Source organism: Triturus cristatus, chromosome 4_1 (genome assembly GCF_964204655.1).
Source record: "Triturus cristatus chromosome 4_1, aTriCri1.1, whole genome shotgun sequence".
NCBI lineage: Eukaryota > Metazoa > Chordata > Amphibia > Caudata > Salamandridae > Triturus > Triturus cristatus.
Genome location: NC_140585.1, coordinates 1,113,552,257 through 1,113,567,373, shown reverse-complemented (window position 1 = coordinate 1,113,567,373; position 15,117 = coordinate 1,113,552,257). Strand labels below are relative to the sequence as shown.

The following is a 15,117-nucleotide window of genomic DNA, read 5'->3' as shown; positions in this document are numbered from 1 at the left end:
TTTGTACTGGGGGGAAAAAGTCCAAAAAGAACAATATGCAGAAAAATGAAAAGGAAAACCAATGACTAAAAAGGGCAGTGTCGAACGGGAACCAAAGGAGAGGAAAAGTCTCCTAACTTCATAGAGGTTTGAATTTGGAGCCGCAGTGACTCTCAGACTCTTCACATGCTGGAAATGCTTTGGGATCAGCTTATGGGAGATGAAATGAGCACTATTTTCTTGGATTGTGCTGGACGGAGTGCTCTTCACAGGTTGAGGGAGGTGGTGTGGGGGCGCTGATGGACTGCAATCCCCCATGAGTACTGTTTGAACCTTCCCTTTTATTTCTCTGTTTTTTTCATTCCCCTTGGGCTCCTTTGTGTGTAAGGTGTTGTGTTCAAATGATGGATGGAATGCTGAACAAATCCAACTTTCACCCCCAGTTACAGACCTGTGTTTAAGCCATTGTTTGTTTGATCACTACGCCACTCCTGTTTGGACCAAGCCATATCCAAAACAGTCTTGGCCCTGCTCCCCATATGAGGGCTAATACCCCTATAGGAGCAAAGTTGGGCGGCTGGGATAATTCGTAGAAATATAGAAACATTGGGCGGGGTACTTGAAGAGATGTATAAGCTAACAACAGATGATCCAAGGTGTGAGGCAAATGTTATGTTATATAACATAATTGTTATGTTCATTATAATTAAGTTCTGAATGCCAAGACATTACGCCAGCCGATTACATACTGGACTTGGAATTTAATGTAATTGGCTGCGATGTAACATGTTGCAACTGTATTGATTGCATGGCCTTACTATGCCAGTTATGCTGTATTGCAGATATATCAGATGTAGTGAAAAAGCTTATAAAATACAATAAAAATAAACTTAATAAGTAAAAGAACAATGAGGGCCAATACCCCGAAACCGGTACCAAGATGCTTGTTTCCGGTCCAGGGAGGACTTGGCCTGGTAGTTCGGGCAGGAATGTTCCCATGGGGGGCAGGGTCAAGACTGATTTGCACATGGGTTGAAATTGGAATGGCAATGTGATCAAACAAAGCAATGGATTTGTACTGGGGGTGATTTTTTTCTATTTGCATATGTCACCCCGAGTGGCAATGGTTTGCCAGGACGCGGCTCCCATGCCACTGGAGTCAAGCTAGGCTCGCTGATGAGTGATACCCAGAAACCGGTCCCAGCATGATTTTTTGTTTGGGATCAGGGAGGACCTGGCTTGGTAGTTTGGGTGGACTGTTCCCACGAGAAGCAGAGTCAAGCCTAACATGCATATGGATGGGTCCAAACTGGAATGGCATGGTGAGCAAATAGACAATGGCTTTAGGCCCAGATCTCTGTACTGGGGTTGAATGTTTGACATTGTTCAGCATTCCATCCATCAATTGTTCTTTTTGCTCTTACTTCACTAAAAGCATTGTCATCAGGGCGGGGTCAGGTTTATTCTCACTTCATATTTAAAAACTCTCACTTTTAATAGCTATATTACTAAAAGTGTGATGGGGTAGCGTGCGGGCATTTACAGACAGCACATTTTCCATTCAAATGACCACAAGATTTCCCATTGACATGCAGTTTTACTGATAAAACTATGTAAGCCTACAAACAATGTTTAGAAATCGGGTTTCAGCAAATATTTATCATTTGCACATCACCATGTAAAGTGTTCTAATCCTATTAAAATCTTTGTTTCCATTCCACTTCTGAATTACAAAAAAGTGCCTACCTAACTACTGATATATTTTGAAATATTTGTACTGTTCATATACAAGCTATTTAAGTGATGTGTGTTAGGAAAAAACTGACATCCTTAAGCCTTTCCTTTTACACTTCCTGTGCCACAGCCCAAGTGTCAGACATTTCACTTTACAAAATGCTCTAACTTTGCAGTCTGAGAAAGAAAAATAAACACCAATATCCCAGATAAAATAAACAGAAGTTTTAAGACGATATATATATTTTTTTTTTGAACAAACGAGATCTTTATTGGTATCGTTGGTCATACAGCTCAACCACTGCCTACATCCCTTCGGGCCGGCAGGGCCAAAGTAACAGTGCTAGGTGGCATGTGGGGGGGGGCGGGGCAAAATACACAGCAAGCCGCCTACAACCCCATATGGGGCCGGCCGCGTCAGGGGGGGCAGCGGCAACGACACAGGGTGACTTAGATCTCGTTTTTATTAGGTTTTCTTCTGAAACAAACATATAACAGAGACAGAACTAGGGAAGGGGAAACCACAAACCTTGCAGTGTGTACCCGGGTACGTGCGCCGAGATAGGTCGTGTTAGTATATGCCGTGGGGATGAAGACTGGGGGCGGGGACGTCGTTGCTTGTGCAATCATATTGTGTCTAACCTGGTGGGTTTACTCTCCGCCTCAGCGCTAGGGGGGGGGGGGCGCACCCGGCCAGTGCGAAAGGATAAATGTGATCCGTTGGGTGTTGTGGTCAGAGTATCAGAGTTCGTGGGAGCCATTACCTTCCAAAACCGGGTTGGAGGGTGTGGAAAGTTTTAAGACGATATAAGCTGACATTTGACTTCTGTCTTTGGAGGTACAGCAAATGTGACAAGACTTAAAGGCATCTTTATTTCTCAATCACTTTCTGAATGAAGAGAACACATGTTCTTTACTAACTCGCGCTCTCTAACTAGAACGGGTCAGTTGGCACTAAAAATAACTTGCCCTGAAAAAATTGGACTTGCCAAAGCGAGTGAATGAGTAGATTTTTGGAGGTCTGTGCATGATTACCTTTCTTTATGGAGCGGGGTTGACAGCCGCATTCAGATCACTGAAATGATTAGCATGCAGGCCTGAATGAATAGCATGCAGGCCTGAATAAATAGCATGCAAACCTGAATGGTTAGGCATCGTCTTGAGCAGTTACAGCCTAAAAATGAAATGTGAGTTCTGTGCACCTGGTTCTCTAGGCAGAGTACTGTGTATAGCTGCGGACAATAGTAGTCCCACGCGAAGTTGCACCATTTGTGGATTTATATGGCAATACTGAATTACTAAAACAGGGTTGGCACATTCCCCATTTTTTCTGCATACAAGCAGGTATAGCAGACATCAGTCTATTTGGGAAAACCTATTTTTTTCACATACCCCATCTTTATGTAGGGTAGGGATTTTCTTGGTCCTGACGAAATGCCACGGATCCATTCTGGGTCATTAAGGCGTGAAACATGTTGACCCTACAATACTCGCTGTGAGGCTGTCACGGATCATAGATCACAATTGACAGCACTCTCACCCTGATTTTATCCCCATCAGTAGGACCACTCTATTAAAATTGGATTACCCCCCTCAGGAAGTGTTAATGCACTTAGCACTCTACTTAGCATGCTACAGTACACTCACTGCACTCTCATTCATCATTACAGCAAATCAGAAGATCTACAACAAACAGCCGCCCTGCGGTTCCCGTTGGGCATTGCAGCACTGGCCCAGCGAGGAGCAAGCCCAATGATGAAGCATGACACCCATCTGGGTGTGTGAGGGCTTTATCTCCTGATCATTAGGATCCCCCTCCTTCTTTAGGGTTCCAACCTTTATTCTTATTTCTCTATAGGAACAGCCCCCTCTTTATGTATGACTATGATTAGATGGGAGCACAGGTGCTGGACCTTTATTAGCTCCTTGTCCCCCTCTTTTGACTAACTGATATCTCAGTCTCAACATAACGTGTCAAGAGCATTAATATTACAGAACAAATCAAACGAGACACATGCACAGCAGACCGCACCGGTGATCAGTAGGCACCTCGCACCATCACAGTGCATCATCTGATAAGAAGAGATGCTAATGTTTGTTGGAGATCTTGCCAACAGCTAACTCTACAAAACACGCAGTAAATTAACTAGTACTGATTTTTTTTAAGGTAAATATGACGGGAACACCAGTTGTACCATGTATCAAAACCACGTGCCAGATAAATTTAAGTCAACGTCATTATTAATTACTTGTGAGCAGATACTTTAATTTAAGTTAATATCCAGTACATCTTCTGAAGAGATATTGTGAATGATTTCTTGTGAGCATATACTTTAATTTACCTTCAGAGCCGCACTGATCGTTTGTTCAGCCACTGCCGGGAATGAACTCTGACTCGACACCACCTGAAAGCATTGGAAAATAAACATTTGTTAATAAAATTACAACAGTAACATAGATCAAAAAAACAACCTGGTGGCTCTCAGAAAAAGATGTCAGAATGAACCGAAATGGTAAGCGCGACCCTCCCTCCAGATAAAATATAATTTTTAAATACCTGAGAATTCATAGAGAGGCACTCATTTCAAAATTGTGAAAGATAGTAGTCTGTAATCTTGAAACATAAATCAGACTTAAAATGGTATAGTGCCTTTTCACAACGTTAGGGCTCGAATAGCTTGGCATGCCCCGCGGACACAGGGCTTGGAGCCTGCCCTTTGTGTGGAGGCCATAGTGTATGTGCACTCAGCATGTGCCTGTTATGTTCTTAATGTGGAGACACACATACAGCCCTGTTTCTAGCCCAACATTTACACACAGCCATCGAACATGTGGATTCATGATCTTGTGTTGTGGTTGACTCTGCCTGAGATCACTTCTTTAATATTTCTGATAAGAGCCCACCTTCTTTATTTCTTCTTTGGTATCCTCAATCATAGATGATAGTAAAGTGCATATAATTGCATTAATTTAGAAAGTAACTCATGTTACAAAAAATATTTAAAATAGTACACCAATTTTCCAGATAATCACCCTAGTTGCTCAACTCCAACATGCATCAAACTTTAAACAAACACATTTTCCTGTGAGCTGATTAATGTTGCATGTCTCTGGGGAAAAGCAGCAAAGTAGATATCCTACATGTTCACCCAAAAACTGCGAGTGCATGCTGGTATCAGTCTAGATATTTGCCTTCATTGAAGGTTTATAGAAATACATTAGCTTGGATTTGAGTTTCAAAATATGTATTTACAGAATGCTGAGGGCGGTTGAGAGGCTCATGGTAGCACTACCTGAATTCCAAGGAACCCCCATTTGTGAGAATCCTTTGGATCTACAATAGAGAACAAAATTACTTGGGACGGACCAACAAAGTATGATTTTTCAGATCAGTAAGGAGCCTGGGATCTCTTTTTTAAGGGCGCCGCTCTAGTCCCAGAAAAGCGGTGCATGGATTTGATTCCCTCCTTCTCTTTTAAGGGGTGGCAAGAGAAAGAATAGCATAGGTGCAGGGGGCTTGAGATATCTAAACTTCCATGTGCCAGAATTATTGGTTTAGGGATCTGTGTCTGGAAAAACACCATTATTGCCTTCAGGGAGAGCACACTTCTAAAATAAACGTATGCTCTCCTGGTGGACATATTGAGAGTCTAGCCTACGTCCTGCAGTCTTATAGTATAGGAAAATATTGCTTAATTAACTAAGAATGTGTAGTAACAATGGGGTAACCCTGTGTCCCTCACAACCTGAATATCTATACAAAAAGCTACAATTGGTTATGTCGGGTAAGAGCAATTGCTTCTGCAATCAAGAAATAATCATAAACCATAAGTTTAAGCAAGTAACATCAATACTTTACAAAATAAGCTGGAACATATGAGACAAAGAAACGTTTAGATTAGCGAGTATATACTTGTTTTCTCTGGGTCACATATTTTATGTGGATGTCAACATTTCTGTAAAAATGGAGTGATCAATTTATACAGGAACCCCACTGAACGGAACACGCTACTCAAGTATGACTTGCACCACCCCAGAAGTCTCAGGGACAATTTGCCATATGGGCAATTTCTGAGGCTGAGAAGAAACTGCGCCCACAGAGCTGATTTTTTCCAAGAGACGGATATTTTTACTCAATGACTAAAAGAAAGAGGATACCCCATTGCGCTACTCAAACGTGCCAGAAAATGAGCTTGGTACTGATGACATGACACCCTCTTGGAGGTTAAACCCAAGGAAACAGGAAAAGATAAACTTGTCTGCGTAACCACCAATAAGTCACGCGATTAAGAAGATCGTGAAGAAAATTTGGAATCTAGTGGCGAGCAAACTTGAAACTCCTGATGACCCAATTTTTGCAAGTGGGGCAAAAATATCAAGGACTTTGTTGTCAAGGCCTATCTACAAAATCCGCGACCACCAGACATCAGGAGGCAGTTGAATCTACCACCTCTTCTTGGACACTATAAATGTGGCCATTGTAAGGCCTATACTCTGACTGTTGATGGCACCTCTTTTGCAAACCAGAACAAGACATACAACATTTCACAGCAGACCAATTGCAACAGCACAAATGTAATATATGCCATCAAGTGTCCATGCGATAAGGTGTATATGGGGCAAACAACTCCGAAGGTGAAGACCAGAATCTTACAACATTTCAGCAGGATCAAATGTAAAGTACAGGGGCTCCCCTAGTTGAGGACTTTAGCAGCCAGGGTCATCCGATAGACAGTCTCAGGTGGTGGGCATTGGATAAAGTCTGTCCACACCCCAGAGGAGGTAACATTGGTACTACCTTGAACCTCAACGAGGGTGAATGGATGCACTCCTTGGACACAGTTAATAGAAGGCTGAATGAAATGGAAGAGACTTTCAGACAGATAGGCCAACTACAACACAGATGACACTTTTTGGCCTATTTGAACCGACATCCGTACCTGCCCACCAACTGCCAAGCCACCCAGCTTAAAGAATCCTGACAACTTTTGGGATCGCTTTGGTTTACGAACACCTTGTGCATGCGACGGTTCCAACTGCATGCTTTTACTAGTCATATGTACATCTCTCTGATGGGTTTTGGTAATCCAGGGCTTCCCACTGACTAGCAATTACACATTACACACTACAGTATGGACACCGTGTTAATTATGAAAAAACTACAATGTTAGACCAGCGTAATTGTGTCCTTTGCTCATTGCGCCTTACTTCTCATATAAACATCTCTTATATGGGTGTTCGTAACCCATGTTGCCTATTAAGGCCCCTAACTGACTAGCAATTACAGATTACAGACTACCGAATAGATACTGTGGTAATCAGTTGTGAAAAGTCCAAACTGTTAGACCAGCGGAATTGTGTCCATATCCCATTGTGACCGTTGGATTTGTGCCCAGTCGTGCTTATATTCGACGTGCATGCGTGATAAAATTACCGTTGACATTCTATACCACGCTTTCGATATTGTGTCCTCCGTCATAAAAGCCAAATGTTTTAGCATTGGCTTTACTCTGTTCAAATTACATGTTTCTTTGAATTACAATGTTTTTTCTAAAGGTACTTTTCATTTGTTCACTTTTTCTAAACAATATGTCTCAGAGTATAACTGGACAAGGTGACCAGTATTCCATTTATACACATCCTGTACACAGTTCGTTGGTTGCCTTTCCTGCTCAGTAGTCTTAAACTTAATTATCACCCTGAGAGTGACGTTGAACTTCGCCCCTAAGTTCAACCAGAAACATTTAGCTGCAGCTGTATAATCTTCACTAGTCGGCAATCGAGCAGACTCACTCGAGACTGCTGCACGCGATGCCAGAGCGTTTCGAAATCAAAGGTAAGCTGATGCGCTGAGCAGCACCGTTCCCGCATTTCTTATGACAGGGCCTTTGCGCCCGTGATTTTTCCCATCGCTCTGGCCTAATTATTCACTTTGTGTTTCATAGGAACTGTGTCCAATAATACTGACCGGGGCGAGGAGAGCCTCGAATTTGAACACGAAAGGTAACAATTTATGCGTATAAATAGGTGATATTTCACAATCACTTTTAAGCGCTGCCTTGATCATATGTTTTTACACAGTTCCACCCTCTTGGCAGACTTACCGCTGCAACAGCCCGTGAAATATTTATAATCCAGGTAAGGCTATAGCTCATTTTGCGCCAAACTATGGCCTTTTCACAAGCGGCTGCCGCCTGCAGTGATCTATTTCAACATTCTTAATTTTTAGATCCCAAGTTAGTTTTCCACATCTCCTCATTACCTCTGAGTAATTATTGAGGTTTCATTACGAGTCTGCCTGATCAAATCCACATCCAGGTGCATCCAAGATGAAAAATTATTGGGAAGTTTATTTGGAAAACCAGGCATGGCTATAATCTATTCCGCCCCTCACTATGGCCTTTTCTCTGACGTCTCTTGCAGAGAGGGACGTAATTCCCCACTCTTTATTCATTTTAGATCCTGTATCACTTCGCAATCTAGGAGGTCACACTATGAAACTACATGTCTGATTTAATCTACATTAAGTTGGTGAGTATCATGACCACGGTACCACCTCTAGATCATCAAGATCATGCTAGCTAGAACACACCTGATACTTATGAATTTGTTTAATTTTAGGCTGTCCTTCCCTTTGTTACATTGTACTGAAGATCCGCCATGACGCTCTCTAAATTACGCATACTTCAGGGTCGAAACGTCGATGTCCTTTTTCGGTCCATTTCCATCAGGTCTTGTGGTCTTAAAGTACCAAGCAATTGTGCAGCCCACCAGAGACACTTGATTCAGTTACAATTTAAAGGCGATGTTGTTATCTAGTGGCCAAAGCAAGCATCTGCTGTTAAATTTTATAATGCAGGAGCTGCATATATGGAGGAAGGCAATATTGCGCAGTTGGGGTCTGTTCGTCGGGATATTAATTTAAAAGGCCTGAATCACCATCATATTTTTCTAACAGGGGATTTTAATATTCATATGTGTGGAGATATCAGGCGAGGAGGAGTGGAAGTTATGGGCTGTGCACGACAAGCTGGCTTGCATATGAAACACACACCCCAGGGTATTGAACTCAATTCTATCTTGAATGAATTCGATCTAACATTTGTTATGAACAAACTGCCCCAGGGGACAAGTGATATTACTCCTACTTTTATTGGGAGAGGGTGCGAGTCCTTTTTTGATTTTGCTTTTGTATCCACTCCGTTTTTTTCTTTGGTCATTGATTTTTCTGTCCAGGTGAGTGTACACAGTGACCATAATCCCGTTTGTGTTTTAACAGGTTGGTCACAAGCACACAGTAACACCAAGGGGGGGCAACCCCCAATAAAAGTGGGAGAAGCAGGAAGAAGTTTAAAGTGGGGGCATATAGTACCAGAGCTAATTCATGAGTCCCTCCAAACTCAGTGTCATAGAGAGTTTGCCATCTGTAATGATGGTGAGGCAAGCGCTGCAGACATTATGGACGCATTTGGGGAAATGTCTACTGCTATAGGGAAGTTACTACAGGCCCCAGGTGGGGGTCGCAAACAGTTAGGCTCAAGATGGTTAGTTTCGGCGTGTTCCCACGCTTCCAGGACACTGAGAAGGGCTCTGGGTGCTAGATTGCGGGACCAGTTGGCAGTTAAAGGCCTACGAAGAGCGCTTAAGGATGCTTTAGCTACCCGTAAGTCTGCCCTGAAGGAGAAGCCATTGTCTGATTTAGTCAAAGCTAGCACATTGCATATTGGCTCAAAGTTCTGGGGCATTGTTAATAGTCCCTTTCTATCTGGGGATAATGGTACCTATTTGGATGCCCACATTACAGAGGACGACTGGGTACACCACTTTGAGGGCATTTTTTGGTTGGATATCCCGCTAACACAGAGGGAGGAAAGGGAGGTAGGCAAGGCTGGCATTGTTTTTACAACGCAGGAGGTGAAGGCTGGTATTCTAGGATTGTCTAAAAATAAGGCCCCCGGGTCTGACTGGGATCCCAGCTGATCTCTACATCATCCATGTAGACACCTGGACACTGGTTCTCACATCTGTCAATAATGCTGCAATCCAGGTCGGTCGCTCAGACTCTTGGGCCTTGTCGATCATTGTCCCGATTTTTAAAAAGGGAGACCGGGACAGTACCCTTTGCTATAGGCCCATTTCTCTTCTGGACTCTGTGGTAAAGGTGGTGGGTCACATTGTTCTGGGTAGACTTGTATCTTGGGCCGACGAAAATAACTTTTTAAGTGACATTTAATATGGCTTCCGCCCAGGCTGTTCCACCGTGGAACATTGTTTAAATCTGTACATGGTTCTGACTAAGTATACTGTGGCGCGTTTCAGCACCATACACCTAGCCTTTATGGACCTACCCCAAGCGTTTGATTGTGTCAATAGATATAAGCTAGAGCAGTTGTTGTATACCATTGGCATGGATAGTAACATTATCTTATTTCTCAAGGACCTTCATCGAGACTCCAGGGCAGCTGTTCGCTATACAAAAGACATGAAAGTGACCCAGCAAATAAACATTAAGAGAGGGTGCATCAGGGGTGCACACTAGCACCCTTCCTTTTTAACTTACATATTTACTCTCTAGGGAAGGCCCTTTTGGCCACAAAAGCCGATTGTCCCGAGGTCGGCAAGCACAGTCTGCCAGTCCTACTATATACGGACGACGCGGTCCTCAGGACGAGGACAGCGAGGGGACTACAACTTTTGAGTTCTTTTACTCACTTTATGGAGGACTTGGACCTGACGTTTTTTTTTTAAACATAATTTTATTAGTTTACCAAGTTTGCACAGTTCGTACATTGGCGTGACATTACATAATAACTCGTACACTGAACTTGCACTGTAAAATAGCTTCTTGTCCGCTTCCCATAGCTGTTCCCGGCTCCTACAATCGTCTACCATAATGCACGATTCGGCAAATAATATATACACAACAATAATAACATTCCCTCCCCTGTCTCCCTGGGTCCGTGCAGATCTCTCCTCATCCTGTTCAGTCTGTCTCCATCTGTTTCCCTCACCATACACATTACACATTTCTTACCGCTTTGTACTGGTCTGCCCGTGTCTCGGTCTCAGCCACTACCCTGCGTGCTGTCGTTTGTGGCAGGATAATCTACATCTAAAGCTCACTTGGACCTGACGGTTAATCACTCAAAATCGTTTATTATGCAGGTGGGACCTCGTACAGCAAAGCAGTTTACCTTTAAGATAGGATCATCACCAATACCCAAGTCTAACGTCTTTTTCTATTTGGGGGTTTTGTTCGATGACTTCTTGAGTTGGTCCCCCTTGCATACTCTGAAGAAAGGGGAACTAGTGAAATCTTCTGTAGCCGTTTTTAACTTTGCCACCAGAGTGGGAGGGAAACCAATAGGGGCACTCTTGAAGATTTACCAAGCAAAACGTATTTCAAAGGCCAATTACGGGAGCAAGATCTGGGGCCATATTGGGGTCGGGGCCCTGCAAATCGCCGGAAACTCTTTCTTGCGACGGGCCCTTTCTGTGCCGCAAAGTATTTTTTCGTGCGTTGAGCATGAAGAACTTGGGATGCCTTTCCTCTCAGATGAATTGGCTTTTCGTCCCCTGGCATTATGGCTCAGGATTTGGGCCAAGCAGGAAAATACACTTAGCAAACACATCTCAAAGGACTGTCTTTCACTTGATCATCTTTCGCGTATTCAATGGCTTCAGTACATAAGAGTAGGCCTTTTGAGGCTAGGCAGAGCAGAACTATTCACTAATCCGGAGAGTATATGTAGGAGGGACTATGCATGGGCCAGAGTGCTTTTCAAGAAGGAGCCGTCACGAAAGAGAGGAAGTAGAGCTGTGCAAGTCCAGTGTGCGTAGGCACATTATGTTAAAAACTGTGCCAACCACAGAACCATATCTTTTAGGGCTCAAAAGCATTTATGATCGTTTTTTATTGACTAGGTTTCGGCTTGATCTTTTCCACTATCTCCTGGCTCAACCGCATGGCTCCCACAGAGGTCAGTGTCTCATGCCCTGTGACGGAGAGTCTCCTCAGGACATGACGCACTTTTTAATGTTCTGCAGTTTTTATGATCTTCCCAGAAAATTATTTATTATCCCTATCCTTAAAAAGGCTGATTTCAGGAGGGTTAAACCAGCTTTTATATTTTTACAACTTCTTTCTACGGATACTGTTTTGTACACTCAACTTTTTAAAGGCAGCCCTAAGACTCAGGTCAAGTCGTGTTTAATTTCTGCACCGTAATCTATGTATTTTAGTTATAAACCCAGTGTAATTTGATGTATTAACAGTTAACATCGGCTCAGCTTTTTTTGATGCAGCCCTTCAACATCTGTTTGTTACCGTGGCCTTCTCTGTTAACTACAATTGGTTCTGTCGGGCAAGAGCAATTACCTCTGCGATCAAGAAATAATCATAAACCATAAGTTTAAGCAAGTAACATCAATACTTTACAAAATAAACTGGAACATATGAGACAAACAATTTTTGCAGAGTAGTAAGTATTTACTTCTCTTCCCTGGGTCAAATATTTTATGTGGCTGTCAACATTTGAGTAAAAATGGAGTGACACTAATTATAGTGAATAAAAGTGCTCAATTGACATAGGTGTCATTTATAAATTGGTGAGACAAGGACGTATACTCTATATACAAAATGTACACAGGAGGAATTTTTGGTCCGGCCAGTGAAGACCTGAATCAAGTCATCATCATCATCAACAAACTTTATTCGGTTTTATGAGTAAAACCATAAAAGTCAAGCAAACATGATTAAAAACGTTCCACAATACAGGTTAACGAATGTCTTCATTAATTCAACTGCAACAACCTTTCTGGGTAAAGAAACCGTTTGCATGGCTAATGAAGAATGCCTCACATAAAATGGCTGAATTTTTGAGGCTACAACCAAATTTGGACATTTAAGGAGGCACCAAGGACTGCACCCATTGCTGGGTTGACATATGCTACCGCCCAGTGGCTGTGCAGGGATTGTAGTGATTGGATTAAAGGTAGTGGGAGGTGAACATACCAACTTGTAGCATACAGTGGATTCAGTGGGCATGCGTCAGCAAGCAGCTGCTGGACTACTCAAGACAGGGCAGGGATAAGACAACAACAAAACAGCTTTGCTTTCTCTGCCGCACCTTGGACTGCAGCTTAGTGGCATACTAGTGCTTTAGAAATCAGTGTTCTGCTGGAAAGGAGGCTTAGTCAAAAAAGGGGGGTTAGAGTGAGACAGCCATGGACAATTTCCTCTTGTCTAGGCCTCAACATCAAAGAGGAGCATAGGGCAATACTATGACCAATGAGGATTCAATGGCTACCTTGACTAGGAGAGAGGAGCTTCGTGCGCACTGAAGAACATGTACTGAAAAATAGATGGTGCTGAGGTCTAAATTACTGCAATGGAGGCTGGGTTTGACTGTGACTTCTAGGATCTCAGGGACAGTGGTTAAATTTACAACTCCGAAGACCAAAATTAGCTACTGCTGAGACCTTTAAGTTGGACAACATGAGATGAAAGTCTATTCCTTCTAATTTCAGGACTGTACAGTAACTTCCATATATTAGATGGAAGACTGACATAAGAACCTGGGAAATGCGAAAAAAGGCTTCTAATCGGAGGGTGATTGGGTGGGCCATGATGGTGGAAAATGAGCATTTTTATCCACAGAAATCTGCCTGGCTGGAGCTCTAGGCCATTTGAGTTTGTGTAAAGCCTTTCACGGGAAATACGAGGTGCCAAAAGCAGAGAGAAGGACAAAGGTTCTCACTTGACTTTGTTGCATGATGGGACTTTTAGAAAATGGGTTTCGAGATGGAGTGAGATACATCCTCTATACACACCCAGGCAAGTGCAGCTGAGATTTCTGTATTAGTCATAGGGCTGAATGTCTTCCCCTATTTTTTTTATCCTTTTTGCTTCACAATGTCACTACAGAATACTCTCAATAAGCATTTGGAGTTCTCTCTTGTGAAGTTTCCTTAGGTCATTCAGATTGTTATTCTTCGATTGTATGATGGGGTTTGAGAAGAACAACATGAAATGTCTGTGTTTGTTTGGAAGTCCTTACCTCTCCACCTTCAATGGTGATTTATCTCGAATGTGCCATTCGGTTTGTCTTCATGCATAAGTTATATAAGTGACTGTTGTCCATGGGGAAAATGCTGATTTATCTGCATTTGCTGTTATTTGTATGCTATTCAAATGTCAATAATATGTATCAACCCTCAAGGTACCTAGACCAGAAGAACTCACCAACAACTCCCGCAGAACAAAAGGTCCATGGCACCAAACTTCAAGCACTATCAAATGTGCTTTATAAGCTCTGGTTAACCTGCTCCAGGGTGTGCAGGCCACGATAAAGGGTAGAGAGAAGAAGTGATACTTAGTGAGCTTTGAGTAATTTTTCTCAAAGGGGGAGTGGTGCCTCTATGTGGTATTGGGATTTAAGGCATGTGTGTTACAGCCCTAACCCACTGCCATGCATAATCTGGGGTAGGGACATCTCAGCAACAAGTGCTACGCTCCACTCCATTGATCTGGTTTCTTTGTGAATGTACAACCTAATGGGCTTCCTTTTGCGGGCTTTGTGAAGACACATATGGGGGACGGTTAGATGGTAAGGCCAATAGCTAAAACATTCAGCTGCCCTCTTCCTCTCCTCACATGTTGCCCATCGCCACACAGATTGGCAATTTCCCATCCATCAGTCTCCTTAATTTGGTGGTTTAAGAGATTTCAGAGGAAAAGTTTAAAAAAGGAGTGACAATCACATTGCTCCTGGACTTAAAGCCGTTGTACAAATACTTTGAATGTGGGCATGGTTCTGGCTTGAGGTGAAAACTGACCTGATGGCAGCCTTTACATTCTACCTCCACCTTGGAATTAGTCGCATACTGGTTTCTTTTTTTGCTGGGAGGGTGTTGTTAGGGCTTGACCATCAGTAACTCTCCCTGTTGGCTGGTGTCAATGTGCAAATTCATGGTTATTCATTCTGGTTGTGTCACATTGGTAAAACTTACTATTGTACTGTACATAATGTTGCTGGGTTTTAGGACGTACCATACTTGGATGATGTTGGTCAATTTGTCAGGTGTCATTTGATAAGTACAAAAGTGTTAACAGAGTCAAGTAAATAAAGTGGTCCAAAACCTTTTGATACTTCTTGGATCCATCTTCATCTGTGCGGTTGTGAGAAATTGGCCTGGCATATGCTGTCTCCTAGTTATAGGGACACCTTGCACCAGTCCAATTCGACTCTTATTGATGATAGGTTTAAGACAACCTTTAAAGAAAGCTATCCTAGTGGTAGCTGTGGAGAGCAGCCTTCAGGCTAAGTCTTGAAGGAGTGTTAAGCTTATTGTTTTACCATAGATAACCTCTTGAATAACCAAATGAAAGAGTAGCCCACACAG

The 15,117-nt window shown here is 42.7% G+C and overlaps 1 protein-coding gene across 1 annotated transcript in view; it reads right to left on the bottom strand.

Moving 5' to 3' along the window:
* COG5 (component of oligomeric golgi complex 5) overlaps positions 1–15,117 on the bottom strand; it is a 1,436,183-nt gene that overhangs the window by 238,381 nt on the left and 1,182,685 nt on the right. The window contains exon 16 of the mRNA XM_085654126.1: positions 4,056–4,118. Coding sequence (XP_085510252.1) covers positions 4,056–4,118 — 63 coding nt within the window. The remainder of the gene's footprint in view (positions 1–4,055; positions 4,119–15,117) is intronic.